At 30.3% G+C, this 19,026-nt stretch overlaps 1 protein-coding gene and 1 long non-coding RNA gene across 2 annotated transcripts in view; one reads left to right on the top strand and one right to left on the bottom strand.

Moving 5' to 3' along the window:
• Positions 1 to 19,026, top strand: part of LOC111689819 — a 103,917-nt gene that overhangs the window by 51,393 nt on the left and 33,498 nt on the right. Inside the window, exon 3 of the mRNA XM_046945361.1 lies at positions 15,268 to 15,448. Within this exon, the coding sequence (XP_046801317.1) occupies positions 15,268 to 15,448 (181 nt within the window). The remainder of the gene's footprint in view (positions 1 to 15,267; positions 15,449 to 19,026) is intronic.
• On the bottom strand, positions 1,982 to 3,437 carry LOC124418618. Its single transcript, XR_006940109.1, has 4 exons — positions 3,239 to 3,437; positions 2,900 to 3,084; positions 2,428 to 2,513; positions 1,982 to 2,370 (listed from the first exon to the last, which is right to left on the bottom strand). It is a non-coding gene; the product is annotated as an uncharacterized LOC124418618 (long non-coding RNA).

Consider the following 19,026-nt stretch of genomic DNA (forward strand, 5'->3'; position numbering starts at 1 on the left):
CCATACAAAGTCCCCTTCAGAAAATGGCTTGAAGGTCAATAATTCTCATATAAACACTAGTATCACGATGAAATCTAGCATACGTAAATCTAATGTAAACGAAAAGCCATGTACTACAATTTGTAAAATTTGCCTCCATATAACCCTTAAATGCTCTATTATAAAAAATAATCCACATTTTTTACATCATATGGTCGGCCATGCCCGACGATTTTAAAAATAAATATGCCGATTTTTTTTTTTTTGACAAATTTCCCGATTTTCCTTCAAAATTACATCACACCCCTGTTCGAAATCTACGAGTGATCAGTTCGAACTTTTACGTAGAAACAGTATTTTATGTTTTGTTACAATACAACGGCTAGTATTGTTTTGAATGCGAAGATTTTCGTCAATTTACATGTATACAACACGATCTTAAACGAACTTCTTAACAAGGTCATAAAAAATACAAAAAATATTTATTTTGAAAGCATTTATTAAAGCATGTTGATGTCGCTTTGATTTAGATATTACAATTTATTTCAAATAGTGGAATTTATTACAAATTGTGGCATTAGAGTGCTCCAAGTTTGTATCCGACAGGTCGTCCCCCCTTTGGAATTGCTCTATGGCTTCTAAAACTATGTAATGCAAAAAATTAGGCTGATAGAATAACGTTAACAGGTGCTGCAACGGCTCTGGAGTTTCCAAGTTCAAGTAACAAGAGGAACATATCGATTTTTTCAGTTTTTGCTCAAATTTGGCCATTTAGTAATAAATTTTGAACTTTATTGTAATGGAATGGCAATGTTCACAGAATAAGCATTTCAGAAAGATATGAAAAAATAAAACTTTTTTGACCAAGGCTGACAACAAGTTCGCGTTATCATATACGCTCAAAAACTATTATTCGAGTAATTATTAATATATTTAAAGTAAAAAAAATGTTTTTTTTAGAATACATCTCAAAAATAAGTAAATTTTTTTGTCACATTTTAAATTTATATGATGTAAGACACGTTAATGACCTAGGGAATTTGCAATAACTTTAAAAGTTTTCAAGCTATTTTTGCGTTTTATATCTTTCTGAAATGCTTATTCTGTGCACATTGCCATTCCAATTTATTACTAAATGGCCAAATTTGAACAAAAACTGAAAAAAATCTATAGTTTCTTCTTGTAAATGCACTTGAAAACTTCAGAGCTGTTGCGGTACCTGTTAACGTTATTCAATCAGTCTAAGTTTTTGCATGACATAGTTTTACAATCCATAGAACAATTCAAGAGAGGGGGACAGGCGAAATTCGCAACTTCGTTTTTTTGGGGCACTCTATGTGGCATGCATATGTATGAATGCGTGTGAAAAAATGTAAAAATAATAATTGCCATTGACTATTTGCATTTTTGTCAACTTATTAGTATTTTATTTTTTTTTTATTAAAACATATTTAACTATCTACACAGAAAAAATAGGAAATCGATTTCAATTAAAAAAGTCTTCGGTAGTAAAAACTTTTTTTTAAAAATTCCGGTAGCAAAAATATTTTTATTATTAATCAACGGTTTTGTACTATTGAGGTTTTGCCCTCTTTTAAGATTAATTGAACTTTTAATTGAAATGTAAATGCATGATTCAATTAAATGTGTAATTGAACCAATTAAAGATTTAATTAAAATTTTTAAAATTTTTCAATAAATATTTTAATTCGACGAATTAAAATATTAATTAAAGTTTTTAACATTTATCAATAAACAAGTTAATTGATTCAATTAAAAATTTAATTGATTTGCAGTTCTAAATTAATTAAATAAATTGAAATTGAAAGACAAAATATTTTTTATTTATTTATTTATAAAAACAAAAATTTCAGTTTTTGAATAATACCAGTAAAATAAATTCGTATATAATAAAAAATAATCTTTGAAAATATAATAAAGGAATAATTACATTAAAGTATATATTTTTTCATTTTGTGCATTTCAGGTATATATTTATAAATCTATTTTAGAAGAAATTAAATATTTTTATATTTTTTATATACATTACTAATATTAAGTAAATGTTTTAAAAGAAAATTAATTATAAATAGTATATAAATACAAATACTAATTTGTTGCTTGTAGGCAAATCATAGAAAAGGGATTGAATAAAGTGGTAAACTGGGATATTCCAGATTAAAAACAAAAAATATTTTAAATATAACATCAAGTACTTTAAGGGTTGAAACAAAATTATACCTTAAATTATCAAAATATACAAAAATTTGTTTTACTTTCAACGTATCCCCAATCACAAGAAACTTTGGTTGAATTTTTCGGCCTTGTAATTTTAATAATTTTAGTTTTGTCTCTATTCATCCATTGTACTGGTAACAACAGCAAATGATTCTTGCGAATAAATAATATTTAGATGGAACCATAACGAAAATGTATGCGGTTTTTTACCTTCATCGATCCGTTCAGTTTGCAAAATGCCAACGCTCCTCAAAGTTCTTCGCCACTGGATATTTTAGTACGAAATCGATATCAATCTGAAAACGAATACAAAATGAAAAAATTAGTATGTATATGTATTATTTTAAATCGACTAAACTATATGCTATGCTATAGACTACCCCCCTTATTCATAAAAATTTTAAATTTATAAACAGTTTATAAATCAAAATTCGTATAGGAATTTTGTTTTATAAGCGTTTTATAAAATACAATGTTATTTATGAATAAGGGGGTATCTACTGTCTTATTCATAAACATTTATCAAAGGTTTATAGAACAAATTTTGTATGAAATTTTGATTTATAAGCCTTTTAAAACAGTTTATGAATAAGACCTTTAGACTATTGACAAGAATAGATTATGTACTAGACTAAATAACTAGACATGAGTAAAGTACTAAATGTTTTTGCATGGTACTTACCAGAAGGTGTCCAGAAGGTTTTGTGTATTTTGGCCATAATTTAAAAATTTCACACGTATTCTCAGAATTTGTAATTTGTTGGAAACGTAATGGAGCACACTTCTGCCAAAAAATATAAAATTCATCTTATTTTATTTTTGAAGATCTTAAAACTTCTATTATTAAAGTGTAATCTTCTACGCTTTCTGCAATAAAGAAAAAATGTTGTTAAAATATTTGTGATGAAAATATAATTTGCTTATTTGTTGTATATTTTGCCCTGTTTTCCATTGGCAAAAAATTCCTAAAATAAAAAAGTTAAAATATTTGTATTAAAGAAAATAAAGAAAGTATTCTTACCAATTCTCTGTAGGAAAAATATTACATATCTGTTTTTCGATTTCCATACAATCAGATAATAAGCAAGTGATGTTTTGAAAAAACTGTTGCAATAATTGTTTTATGTATCTATATTTATGAAGAAAAATTTATAATATACATTTTTTCTTTTAAAAATTTGAAAATATCTATGTAATTTTATCCAAAAGTAATTACAACAAACTGTTTTTTATCTTATTCCTCTACTCCCTTTACAAGCAATAACAAAAACAAATGTAGCAACACACAACAACAATGTACCAATATAATACACACCAAAACCACATGCCGCGTCTTGTCAAATAGATGTGTAGTACACACACACGTCTTGCTATGAAAACAGCAACAAACAACAACACAAATATTTTTTTACTTAGTACGTTGCACAGTGGTATAGGAAAAAAAAAAGAGGGAAATAATTCGGTAACTTCTAAACGGTTAATCCGATTTTAATGAAATTTGGTATGCACAAAGAGGAGGTGTTGTCGAGTTTAGGTTTTGAATTTGGACCTTATAGGCCAACCAGGGGCCCGGCGGGGGGTCCTCAAATTAGGACACCTCGGCTATGTTAAATTTTTAAAACGATCCTATTTCTTCATTTGAGTTCCGATTTAAAAAAAATTTCGTATATAGAATCTCCTCATCGAGCACTATAAAAAATGTCGTCATAGCAGTAAATTATCTCTTATAGTTTAGGAGATATTCGCATTTGAAAATTAAAATTTTAAAATTTTTACCGTTCTTACTTTAGTTTTTTGATAATAGCGGGTCCAAATATTCCCGATTTTCGCCATTTCTTTTTTATTCGCTTAACAACAAGTTTATATATCAAGCAGTGAAAGAATTATGTAAAAATCATGACTGAGTCCAAAGTTATAGGCATTTTAATTTAAAAAATTAAAAAAAGGCGATTTTTTGCCATTTTTTGGGGAAAAAAGTATCTTTTTCTTTTTAAGTTATCTAAAAAGTTTCTATGAAGATGTATATAGAATTTATACTTTTTGAAAAGCTGACTTTACATAAAATACGATAAATGAAACAAAACCTAAAAATTTTTGATACCGAGGGGACCAGGTCCATCCAAAAAACCCTATTTTTTTATAGAAAATTCAATTTTGAGCAAAAATTCTCAAATCGCATAGTCGATATCAAATTATAGTGACCTGTTTTATATGACCCAATATGTTCTTAATCATTTTGTAACGGGTTTCGATAACCCCGCCCCTGGTATGGATATAGTAGGCAAAAAACCAAAAAATCCCATTTTTGGGATTTTTTAAAACTTTTTTGGGAATTCCGGGATTTCTAATAAGAAAATTCGAACTTTTTATTTAATTTAAGATTTTGAGTAAAAAAATCTACCTAACTGTAAAATTTCATCAAAAAATATTCATAAATAAAATTTTTATTGCAATTTGAAAAATTTGTATCTTCGCAAAAACTGAATAAAAAACATTTTTTAATTTTTTAAAAAAAGTATTCCGCGAATTTTTTTAATTTTCAAAAATTATATACAGTTTTGAAAAATAGACAAAATTACCTTTCCATTGATATATAACATGTTTTTTAAGTGACAAATTAATTAGGGAAAACTCAACATCTTTTAGAAAATTTACCTAGCACTATTATTTTCATCCATAACGTTAACTCTTAAATTTGTTACATATATTAAAAAATTTTCAGGTATTGTTTTTTAAACTGTAATGATTTTTACCCCTATAGGCCACTTTAATAGGTAGCTTATTAAAGTGACCTATTGAGGAAAAATTCATTACATAAGGATACGTTAGACATATTAGGTAGAATATCATAACCCTTTAAAAAATAATTTAATTTAAGTACCTGTAATTAATATATAAGACAGGTTTATATCTGTTTGTAATTATTTGTAATTTTCTAACCATGGCGATCGTACTAAAAAAAATGATTTGTGCTCCATTTTATTTGAATACTCTTCAGCTCCTTTTCAAGATAAAGTGAACTTCTTATTGAAATATATTGAAACTGCACATAAAAATAAAGTGGATAAAACTGATATATGTAAAATTGAAAATTTTATAAAATCAGTTGATATAAAACTGAAGAGTGTTCGGTATTCCATTGCTAAATTTCGATCGAAATTTTCTGATTGGCTGGATGAATGTGTAGAAGTTTCATTTGCGTATCAACTGTTGGTGCTCCCTGTAAGCAGTATGAGGATTTGAGCTCAAAATCTAAGAGGAAAAGGTTATCAACTTCACTAGAAACCTTATCTAACGAAGAAGTTTCGGACACTTTTAAAGCAATGTTAAGAAAAGAAAAACAGCCTTTGGATGCCATAAAAATTGCAAATATTCTTCCAACCGCATCACCAAGACGACTGAAAAGAATTGTAAAGAGTATACCCACACCATCATCTGATACAACGTTCACTGAGGAAGAAGCTATTGCGCTTATGTTGCAGCTGGGATTAAGTCGTGATAACTACATAACGTTAAGAAAGGCGCTATCTGAAAAAGGAGTGGATGTTTTACCATCATATGACAAAATAAATGAAAAGAAGAAAAGCATTATACCACCTCCTATTGAAATAACTGATCGGAAGGCTGTTATTGGACTCGGCGCTCTACTCGAAAATACTGCTTTAAGGATTGCTTCTGACTTTTCTTCAGACCAACTAAAAAAAATAAATTCTTGTGATCTTCAACTCATTTGTAAGTGGGGATGTGATGGATTATCAGCACTCTCCATCAACCAGTTCGATGATATTTGGAAGAATTCGACTCCAGGATCCAAAGCTTTTTGTAGGCCAATAAGCTTTGAGTATATAAAGGAATCCAAAACAACAACGCAAGATTTGATAAATCGTATTGAAGCAGAAATTAAAAACTTGGAACCTATAACAATCGAAATAGAAAATTATTCGTTTAACATGTCCTATGATTTAAAACTTACAATGATTGATGGGAAAGTTGGAAATGCCATTACAGGAACATCATCTACTTGGTACTGCTACATATGTGGTGATAAAAAATCAGAATTTTCGAATATTTCCAAGCAAAGATCAATAAATGAGGAAACATTACAATTTGGAATATCCCCCCTACATGCTCGCATACGATTTCTGGAACATTTTCTACATTTAGCATATGATTTAAAGTACAGAAGCATACCGGAAAATGCAAACAAAAGTGCAAATAACAATAAGGAGTTAATGGAAATGAGAGCCAGTGAGAAACGAAGAATTCAAGAGGAATTTAAAAAGCGGATGGGATTAAATATTGATAAACCACTCACAGGATATGGAAGCACAAACGATGGTAATACCGCTAGACGTTTTTTTAAACATTTTGAAACTACTTCCGAAATAACCGGAATTAGTATGGATTTACTGCAAAAGGTCAATATTATTCTAATGGCGATAAATAGCAAGCATAAAGTGAACGCAACAAAATTTGGAGAGTATTCTACAAAAGTTTCTAAATTACTTTTGGAATTATATCCCTGGAAAGAAATGACACCTACAGTTCACAAGATATTATGTCATGAAAAGGTCATCATAGAACATAATATTCTGCCTTTAGGAGAGCTTACAGAAGAACCCCAAGAATCGAGGAATAGAGACTTTAAGCATATTCATCAGTTTAGCTCAAGAAGGTGTTCTAGGCAGTCTCAAAATGAAGATATTTTTAATAATCTGATTCTATCTTCTGATCCTGTTTTATCTACTATAAGGAAACGTTGGATTTGCTACAAAACGTTAGCATTTGAAAATATTCATGAATTTAAAGATTTACTTTATCTTTTAGATATGGACTACTGTGATACCGATTATTTTACAAAATTATATTAATTTATAAAAAAAATAAATAAAGACTATTTTTATATAAAAAAAATACTTGTTAATTTTTTTTAGGGATAAAGAATAAAAGATTAATCGTAAAAAGTGGCTGTAAAAATTCATAAAAATTTAGGTAGTAAAACATGCCTAACAAATGTATGGATGAAAATAATAGTACTAGGTAAATTCTCTAAAAGATGTTGAGTTTTCCCTAATTAATTTGTCACTTAAAAAACATTAGGTAGGCATGTTATATATCAATGGAAAGGTAATTTTGTCTATTTTTCAAAACTGTATATAATTTTTGAAAATTAAAAAATTCGCGGAATACTTTTTTAAAAAAATTAAAAAATGTTTTTTATTCAGTTTTTGCGAAGATACAAATTTTTCAAATTGCAATAAAAATTTTATTTATGAATATTTTTTGATGAAATTTTACAGTTAGGTAGATTTTTTTACTCAAAATCTAAAATTAAATAAAAAGTTCGAATTTTCTTATTAGAAATCCCGGAATTCCCAAAAAAGTTTTAAAAAATCCCAAAAATGGGATTTTTTGGTTTTTTGCCTACTATATCCATACCAGGGGCGGGGTTATCGAAACCCGTTACAAAATGATTAAGAACATATTGGGTCATATAAAACAGGTCACTATAATTTGATATCGACTATGCGATTTGAGAATTTTTGCTCAAAATTGAATTTTCTATAAAAAAATAGGGTTTTTTTGGATGGACCTGGTCCCCTCGGTATCAAAAATTTTTAGGTTTTGTTTCATTTATCGTATTTTATGTAAAGTCAGCTTTTCAAAAAGTATAAATTCTATATACATCTTCTTAGAAACTTTTTAGATAACTTAAAAAGAAAAAGATACTTTTTTCCCCAAAAAATGGCAAAAAATCGCCTTTTTTTAATTTTTTAAATTAAAATGCCTATAACTTTGGACTCAGTCATGATTTTTACATAATTCTTTCACTGCTTGATATATAAACTTGTTGTTAAGCGAATAAAAAAAGAAATGGCGAAAATCGGGAATATTTGGACCCGCTATTATCAAAAAACTAAAGTAAGAACGGTAAAAATTTTAAAATTTTAATTTTCAAATGCGAATATCTCCTAAACTATAAGAGATAATTTACTGCTATGACATTTTTTATAGTGCTCGATGAGGAGATTCTATATACGAAATTTTTTTTAAATCGGAACTCAAATGAAGAAATAGGATCGTTTTAAAAATTTAACATAGCCGAGGTGTCCTAATTTGAGGACCCCCCGCCGGGCCCCTGGTTGGCCTATAAGGTCCAAATTCAAAACCTAAACTCGACAACACCTCCTCTTTGTGCATACCAAATTTCATTAAAATCGGATTAACCGTTTAGAAGTTACCGAATTATTTCCCTCTTTTTTTTTTCCTATACCACTGTGCGTTGCACAAACACTTTTTTATAAACGTTTACCGTTAAATTTGCAAAAAAAAACTAAAAATTTGCTAAAAAAAACACCGATGCAGACGATGTTGTTTGGTAGTGATCACTTTTAACACTGAATTAATTCTTTACTTTTTGTTCATTCTTTTGTTCTAACAAAAATAGTGATGCTGTAAATGTTGCAAATCACCATGCAGTTTTCGGGTATTCATAAATTAATGGTTAATTGATGCTAAAATTTTTTTATTTTTAATAATAAAGCAAGTGAAAAAGTTGTCGGAATAACTTATAAAAATATATATTTTATACATTTTAAAATTTATTTCCTTAACATAAACTATAAATAGCAACGTGTATTCATATTTAATAAGATTGAGTACTAAAATTTAAGTAACTTACGGCTAACTTTATACACCACTAACACAAAATGTAAAAACATACACACAAACCCAGAAAATTTTTAATTTCAATTAAAAAGTTAATTGACTCAATTAAAAAATTGTTTAAATTTTTTTTAAGTTAATCATTTTTTTTAATTGATTTGTGTATTTACAAACATGTTTCTGCCGAGTTTTATTCCAATGTCACTATTTATAATGAACTAAATTCGTTTAAACGATTTTTGAAACGATGTTGATGACTATAAATCAGAAGTATGATCAATATTAGGCTAGTTCGAAAACTCTTTAGCAGAGTGATTTATCTATACACAGAACATACTAATGTCGAATTTTAACCAAATATTATCATTTCATAGTGTGTTATGTTGGTTCAATTTGGGTTTAATTTATTTTCGGAAATGGTCCTTATATGGTCACAACAATTCATATTCAACAATTTCATAAGTAGAAATTTATAACCGATTATGGCCTATATAGGCTAGGTTATTGAAATAAAGAATTTGAAATTAAATTAAACAATTATGGACCAAATGGTAAAAATTTCGTATAATGCTTAATGTGCACTCGTAATACATTCAAGTCAATTGCTTTATTAATTAATGAAATATGTGCGTTTAAGTGATTGTCGGATGTGGATTTTAACCATTTACGGTCCTATCCGGAAACAAAAGTAACATACGTATGCCTAAACTTAAAAACAAACAAACCAAGAAACAAAACATTAAAGTAAAATTCACCTTCGTGAGAAGGGTATATATAAATTTGTCATTCCGTTTGTAATTTCTATAATATAATTTTCCGATTCTATAAAGTATATACATTCTGGATCCTTATAGATAGAGTAAAAATCCTCCTTATATAAGGTCCTCTTCAGAAAATTAATTTAACGTTTATAACTGGCATAAAAATACGAGTATTAAGATGGAATAATAAGTTTCATTCGAGTCAAACGAGGTATGAATATATAAATTCATGTTCAGAATGGAACTGATTGGCTCAATTATGTACCGATCATAATCAAATTTGGTAGGTAGATTTTTGTTCCTGCAAAACTTTTTTATGTAGAATTTCGCCTCTATACTGGTATTCAAGTCTGTTCTGTAAATATATTCGCTTTCAAATCCGAGGAGCTTTTAAGCCGAATTTGGTGTTCTGCAAATCGAATTTTTATTTGAACGTAAAATTCAGAAAAATAATCATATTTTTAATGAAAAAAATGCCCATAGTATTTATATTAAGTTTCAATTATTAAAATCGATCTACTTTCGACTAGATTTGTCTGCTCGTTTTTAAAATGAGAAAATTTATGAAAATTCGTTTTTAAACTAGAAATTTACTCGGATTCGGTTTACAGAACATAGAGGATTATAAAGTTATGAGAGTTAAAGTCATTTTCCTAAGGGAACCTTATATGGGGGACAAGCTCAATAGTTGGTATAAAATAATTTATATTTTTTCAAAAAAATAACCAAAACGAAAAAATTATTCAGATGAACACATGCAAAATAAAAATAACCAATTATGGTTAATAATAACCTTTCGTTTTTCAATGTATTCTTTAATTTTTTATAGAGCCCGGATTAGACAAGAACATATCAAAGGTAATTTTTTGGTACTTTTTAAATTTTCAATAATATTGACCTAGAAATAATATTATTAAGTGATTTTCGGAAGTGGACCTTATATGACAGCTATGACCAATAATGAACTGGTCCGGAAAAAATTTGGTAGAATAATTTAAATGTGCACAAAACATAAACAAGTCGAATTTTATCTTGATAACTTTATAATTCAATAAAGTATATGCGTTTAAGTGATTTTCGGAAGTGGACCTTATATTGGAGCTATGACAAATAATGGACCGATGCGGAAAACATATTAATAAATGGGATCGACCTTATATGGGAGCTATGACTAACTACCTATCCGAAAAATTTTTGTAGGATGATTCATATATAGACAAAATTTGTTTCTGTCGAATTCAATCCAAATAGCAAATTAATCAATGGAATATATGCGTTTGGCAGAATGATTTTTGTGTACATACAATATATTTTATCCCGATAAATATGTGCGAATAAAATGTGATTTAGTTTTCATAATAAAACATTTATGTTGAATTGTACCTTGCCTCAGATATACTAAAGCCATTTACTGTTTAATAAAACTGTGGATATTTAAGTTAAATTTTGATGGGGGCTTTTTATAGGGGCTAGAGTCAAATGAGGCCCTATAATTATAAAGTTCATCAGGGTCATCAAGAGTAGTATAGAACTTGGTTTTGCAGCATTTTGTCGAGATACGAGTATATTAAGCATAATTATGAACTTAAAAGCCCTATTTGGCGGGTTCAATTATATGGGGCCTACTTATTGGCACAAATAAGTTTTATATAAATATAAATGATAGAGATTTTCGTAATGATAGGCTTTTATTTGACCCTAGCCCCCTTACAATCCCCGCATCAAAAAAGGTCTTAAACGTCTAAAATTGACTTGTAACCATTTGTATCGCAATGAAACTCAACAAGACTTACTGTTATTTAAAAATATGTATATCCTCCTCTCATATTTAGAAAATTTTATTTTTTTATCAATAAATTGCTTAAATTCAACATAAAAGATTCTTTATGAAAAAAAATAAAATAAAAATAAACTCATGGTGTAGGGTGTTTTATTTCGAAATCATTTCGAAAGAAACAAGAGATTAAGAATATGCGAGTAAAAGTTTCTTTAACATATCAAATACTTTTAAATTTTTTTTGAACTTATTCTTGAAAATGCATCAACTAAAAACTCTAGAACAGAATTCAATTTAATAATATCAGAAAAAATGTCGAAATTAAGAAATTAAAGGATTAATCAGCGCTGAATTCGAATCTGTCCTCATATTTTTTCCATTACACCAGGGATTTGGGATATTATATCCTGAGTTTAGTTCAAACGCCATCCCTTTTCGAGACTTTATAACTGCGCCAAGACAACTTTATTTGTAAAATGTTGTATGCCATCTGGAAGTATATTATTTGAGCTATAAAAAAATAATGACGTTAAAAAAGTATACTTTGATCATCGGCTTAAAAATTTCTAAATTCATCCTTGTATAGGGCTAAATGTGATCTGTTTTTCATTAATACTGAATTTATCGAAATATAACAAATTGTATCATGACTGCTTTAAATATAATTGTTCAATTCACAATCGATGTTGTAGCGTTGTATGCGTTGTATGTCAGCAGCTGCTACAATAGTCATAACAATGTTGTTGGTATTTTCTATGCAAAAGCTCTATACAACTCATACGACAATTTTTCATATGTTTTTCGAATGTTGTGAGAGAATTTTAGTGTTGTCAATTGTTTATTTCAACATATAAACAAAAATTCAAACGATTTTAGCATAAAAAACGATAAAGTGGTAACACTGAAATCAAAAACAAACAGCTGTTTACAAATACAAAAAAACTAAAATTTTATTAAAAAAAGTTTATTTATTAGTTTAAAATGTGGAATAAAGAAAATAAAGATTTGAAAATTCAAAGAAAATAATTTGGTTTATTTCGCATTTTTAATTAATATAATATTTTTTGATTTTTTATCTTTTGACATTGTTATGTGTATTTGTTTTGATTTTTTTCATTGCGAACATAAACTTATGACTTGCTGCAAAGATCTGTTCACAATCACTGTTACTACACTTTAGTAATTACAATATACAACTTGATTGTGAATTGAACAAATATTTTTACAAAGTACATTTTTGTGAAAATATTTGTATGTTAGCTATGAGATACCATGCAATCATTTCCTGGGCAATTTGTACAAAAGGTACTTTTTGAACTTTCTATAATATTGAACATAGAAACATGAATTAGGCGAGAACCCATAAAAGGAAACTTTTTGGTACTAAGTATTCGTTTCATAAGGTACTTTTTGGAATTTTCTATAATAATGAATTTATAAACATGAAATTAAGCATATGCCGTGGTATATAAGGTTTGGCACAGCAAAATCGGTCGGTAAATAACGGAGATATGAGCAAAAATCTGAAAATTTTTTCGTTATGTATGTTTAGATGCCTGTTGGTTTAATTGGCTTGTGTATTTTGTTTTTTATTTCGTTTAGTGTTGTTGTTCATTTTGTTTTGCTTTACGTGTAATAATAATATGTTTAAAATACACTATGGTGAAGAGAAGATTCGGCACAGCCGAATATAGCACTTTTACTTGTTTTGTTATAAATTGTATTTTCCGTCCGTTTTTAAATCAACATTTTCCTTCACAATTTGTAATAATTTTGTTGTTTGAGCATTTTCTACAATATAAACAATTAATAATCACTAATTGATTTAAGCGAAACTGATAACATACATATTTTATCAAAATAAATAATATTTCTGTAATTTTTATAGTGTGCATGTATTCACTATTTTTTCGCGACGGTTTATTAATTTCCAAGAATTAGAAATTCCATTCACACCAAACAATTTTTTTATTTTTCTGACAGGTTATAAACCAGGGATGGCAAAATTAGTACGATGGTACTTTTTTTGATACTATTTGATGTGCAAAAGTACCGTGATACTCCCGAGTCTTATTTGATACTTTCAGGGCTACAATCTCAATATCCCATTATCGTTTAACCGGTAGTAAATCTGTCTGTTAAAGTAATTTTTTGTATGGGAACTTTCAATAAATCGTTTTGAAATAACAAGAGAATTAGAATATGGGGATAAATATTTCTTTAAAATTTAAAATACTTTTTAATTTTTTTTGGCACTTATTCTCGAAAATGCATCAAATAAAATATAATTTCTAATACAACGATTAAAATCCACATAAATAGCTTTGAAGTAGACTTTAATTCCTCTACTAAAATTTATAAGGAGCCCTCTTGTAGAAAATATCTTATTTTTTAATGGGAATTTCCGAAAATCCCGGGATTTGAAAGTATCGAAAACCGGGCAATTTCGGGACTTTAAAGTACCCAATTTTACTATTGTTCCATATACGAAGCCTATTGAAAATGGTTACATCGGCCGCCGAATAGGGTTTTTATGTTCATAATTATGTTTAATATACTCTATCTCGACAAAAAGCTGCAGAACCAAATTCTATACTAGCCATGATGACCCTAGCGTGCGCACAAGGTTTACATTGACACACAGACACATCCAGTCTGACTGAAAAATTGGTTACAGTCTACTGCTTGGCTTAGTCCTTGCATAGACCAGACCAGAGCACCGCATAATCTGGTACTACGGGTGACCAGTTTCCCACAGGACTATGTCCTGGCTGGTCAGTTGGTTGAGGTCCCTTCGGGATCCATGTAATGGCTGTGGTTTAAACCCAAATTCGCGGGGAGAGAAGTGGCGGTTAAAAGACTGATGCATGATAATAGTCAATATTTCGGGATAAGTTCGGTGCTGTTGCCGAAAACAACAGATGGAGTGACTGTGGGACTAAGCGTTGGAAATGAGTTGGTATTAATTGTATATGGTACGGGATGAATGTGATGTTCGGCCGGCCCTACCCCACCCGTCTACCTAATGAATGTGTCGTATGTGTTTCTCTTATGAATGTGTCGTATAAATGAGATGTGTGTTGGGTTGAATGATGATGGATGAAAGGTATACATATACATATGATACCATTGAATTTTCCTTCCTTATCCAGATATGTTCTGACTTTACGCTGTGCACGTCTACTGGTCTTAAAGTATACCAATCGCCTTAGAATCAGTTTCTGAGTCGATTTAGCTATGTCCGTCCGTCTGTCTGTGTGTCCATGTAAAACTTGTGCGCCCGCTACAGGTCGCAATTTTCAAGATAATTTGACGAAATTTGGCACATACTCTTTTTTTGGTTCAAGAACGAACGCTATTGAAAAAGTAGGTCCATTATTTCTCCTAGCCCCCATGGGACCGTACCCCCCGAATCGGACCTATAGCCTCATAATTACGTTAAATGTTTTATAATGTCAACAAAAATCAGCAAAAATTAGTTATATAGTACAATAAATGACAATATTAATTTTTATAGTTATCGAGCACCATTTGACCATAGCCCCCATACAAACTTCCCTTCAGAAAATGACTTGAAGGTCAAAATTAACTTGTAATTACTAATAAAACGATTAAAATCTACATAAATAACTTTGAAGTAGACGTAAATATGGTAGAAAATCTCTTTTTTTGTCAATAATATGTAAAAATATTCCACAATAATACAAATTAAATGCTTTATTTTTAAAAAATAATCCACAATTTTAACATACTGACTGGTGTAGGGTATCATATGGTCGGTAATGTCCGACTATAAATTCACACTTGTTTTTAAACATTTAAATTTTTTATTTAAAACTCTTTTAGATTGCTATACCTTGCCGTCCAAGGAAAACTTTCACACTTTACGTCTTAGATGTTCCTGAAGATTTGCCAGTAGAAGATATTCGACACGCATTATATAAATTTGATTCTGTTGTGGAGGTAGTTCGACTACACAAATACCAGAATCCAACTCCTATACATTTTCCGGAAAAAAATGTTGATGGTATGTATATGTTGATAATAAAATATGTTTTTTCTCAGGAATTTTACACATATAATGAGGTTGAAGGTATACCCTTGTAAACATAAAATATCTTAGTTTGGTTTTAATGCATACAAAAGTTAAATCACACCTTAGCCTTAAAAACCATTAATAAAATTGTGATATTTATAAAGAAACAATTATTCTACATTAACAATTGTGCTGTTTATTATTTCACTTGGCAGCACTGTACAATTAAGCTGTCCGCTTAATTGTACATGCATGCAGTGAACATCTGAGGTAGAACCAGTCCCGCCTCCATCTGTGGTTTCCTGCCCGTGTCATCGATCATAGATTTCGCTTGGACATGAGCTTTGGATAGGAATTTATTTTATCTTAGAAAAGTCATTTACTCTGTCTACCTGTTCGTATAGTTTAGCTTTACGAACAATTTTCTTGTATTCACCAAGTTTACTAAGATACTAATCCTAGTATACTGCGGTCTTGTTACAACGTACCCAGTTGAGTCTTACAAAGGTTCCGGATCTTCCAGTTACTCAGGTTTTCTTCTAGGCAGATCTCCGCTATCGCAGAGGGCAGCTGTTCTAGAAAGGTTTAACTAAGGCACTTGTGACATTGAAAAGTGACCTGATATAAACGGTTCTTTAGTAAGGAACCGAACATTGTTCAATTAGTTTTAGACTTATTCCGAATCGGCTTTGGTAACGGCCGTAGTACTTTGAATCTTATGTACCGATGGTCAGAAAAGGAGTGCTCGTCCGAAACTCTCCCAACCTGAATTTCGTTTATAAGCTCTTCTGAACATATAGTTACATATATATAATACTTCTTCTCGGATTCTATTGACGAAGGTAGCTTTATTACCTTAGTTCGATGTGATCCAATCTTTAGTATAAGGAAAATAAATAAGGCCTCTGCGATTGGTGTTTGTACTACCCTAAGCTACATGGTGGGAGTTGGCATCACAACCATTTTCATTGTGCCTCTTCAAGCAGTTTCATCACTTCCGACGTTGGTGGTAGTGTCAGAGAATCGAAAGGCAGGTAAAAAGATGCAAGGTATATATGTCACGACCATGCTTCAGCACCATTGCATCCGACGCGGATAATCCTGTTGAGAGGAGAACACATAAGTTCTTGTGACATAAGATACATGTTCTATGCCGAGACCCTTTATCAGCGTAGAAAAGTTAGAAATTTATGTGATTTAATCCAGAAACCTTGTTGCGAATCGTCCAAGGTTCCTGGATTAAAACTATATGTATCTTACCTGTGTTAATTTTAGCCATCAGAGCGTTGGTAGTCGTCTCACCCCGATGGAGGTTTTTTTGGATAACCTGAATCATTTCATCCATTTAAACTGTCTTCCAACGAGTTAGTTATTACCTCCCCGCTCGTTGGATTTGACTCCACCAGGTAATCTGAAGTGGCTATCGATGTAGTGGGTACAATTGATGGCACTGCGGTGTCCTTATAAGGCATAGGAAGAGCAGACGTTTTAATCGACACTTTCCCAATTTTAGACAGCACTGCTGTTCTGCCTTTTGGCGTGTGAGTGATTTTCTCCTCGATTTTAGGATTTGACTGGCTGGTTTTGACAGCCCTTTAAATCAGCGCCTCCCCAATTACGGAAATAGCAGCAACATCTTTACTTTTAGGATTTTTTTCTTCCTTACTTTAGAATTTTTTCAAAAGGCACCTTCCCAGTTTTTAATATTACAGTTTTAGAGGCGAAGTAAGCCCTAACTTTACTCTTAACAAGTCTAGCCATAGATTTCTGGTCGATACCCATTAAAAAATAAAGTTCCCACTGGTTCTTCAGCCTGTTCCTGTTAAAGACGTGACATTTTTCCACTGCCAGCTCAGCATTTTGACCACCAAGAATTTCCAGTATACGTTCATTACCCAGTTTACTGCCTCATCCTTTTATGTAGACATTGGACATAAGAGCACCAGAAGCTATCTCTTCTTTGCCAGTCCCAGCTTAGCGCCGTCTCAGGAACGAGGGATACTTTCCACCAAGTTCTTTAGGGTGCTAACACATTGGTGAGATGCTGAACTCATCAACATCACGCCCATGCTGAACTCACAGCTCACGCTCTCTATTGGTTGTTTGCCCTTTGAAGCGATTGCGTGTCCACAATCTTATTGTTCACTAGATCGTTTACTTACTACGTAGGTCAATCTCGAGTAGATCAACACTTGCCGCCGGCCCTGCACCGTAATTTCCAGGTGGTGGACAATCTGCCCTTCCTCAGCTTGAGTCAAACTTAAACTGGCGGAGGACCTCTATCCGCCACCCGGGGATGGATGTTTTTAATCAATTTTTTAATTAATAATTGAAATTTATAACAATTTGCACATTTGTGTTATTTTCCTACTTTTTTCTTTTGTTTACATTTTCAATCATATTCTTGTTGATCGTATTTATTTTTTTATCAATGAAAAAATATTACAAAAAATTATATTTTTAAATCTATGTAAAACATGTTTTAAATTTAGTTTTTAAAAAAGTAAACTCAAAACTCTAACATTCTCCCCCTCATCACCCTGATTCACTACTTTCTAATGTTAAAATGGCTAATTTAGAAGCAGGTCGACGTATTTTTTATTTCAGCAAAACGAATTGAACCATCTTTTGCAGAAAAAACTTTCACTATACGTCCTTTTAACCATTGATTTCTAGGTAAGTAAGATCGTATTGCTGGGGAAGAAATTCTCGAATCCATCTGTCTCGAATCCACAATCGATATTTTAGATGTTGAGCAATTTTACATTGTTTAGGCAGACAAATATTTTTTGTCAGACACACTGGGTGTTTGCGTTGAGTTAGCATAGCCTATTAGAAAATAGTTCGGTGTTGAATACATAGCTAAAATCTGCTTTTATTAAATAATTTAATTCTATTAAAAGAATTGATGTTTTTTATTAAATAATTTCAACACAACCCAACGAAATGTTGGATTTTTGGTTGGAGATGCTTACGTTCGGGATGAACGTTAGGAATTAATACCATTAATGGAGTATAGGGAATATAGGGAACTCTTTTTAGGAATAAGGGGTTTATCTTATAATAAATAAATAAAAGAGAGATTATTTAAATTTGTTAACTTCAATCTTACATTTTATTGAAATCCAATGTTGTTAATAGGAGAATGAGGTTTTGGGATCCAGTCTTGGGTAAAAGAAAAACAGGAATGATATTCATGAAAAAACAAAATAGCTCTCAACCCAAAAACTCATTTGCCACACTACATTATTTTAAGCTACAAAACTACGTTACAAGTGGAAGGTAAGTTTTTAATTCACGATAAATAAATTATAATTATTGTGACTTGTAAAGGTACAAAAATTGTTAAATTCAAATATAAAGGTTATTTTTTAAAATTACGAAATTATCGAAAGTGTACTTTCAAATATAAAGGTTATTTTTTAAAATTACGAAATTATCGAAAGTGTACTTTCAACAGGTGTAATTGGTTCATCTTCATCCGAGTTAATAGGAATATCGGTGAGAGGGCTTGAATTTAGGATATTCTCCGCCTCAATCAATAAGCTTCTTAAAGTTTCCACTTTTAA

This window comes from Lucilia cuprina, chromosome 3, assembly GCF_022045245.1.
Source record: "Lucilia cuprina isolate Lc7/37 chromosome 3, ASM2204524v1, whole genome shotgun sequence".
NCBI classification, from domain to species: Eukaryota; Metazoa; Arthropoda; class Insecta; order Diptera; family Calliphoridae; genus Lucilia; species Lucilia cuprina.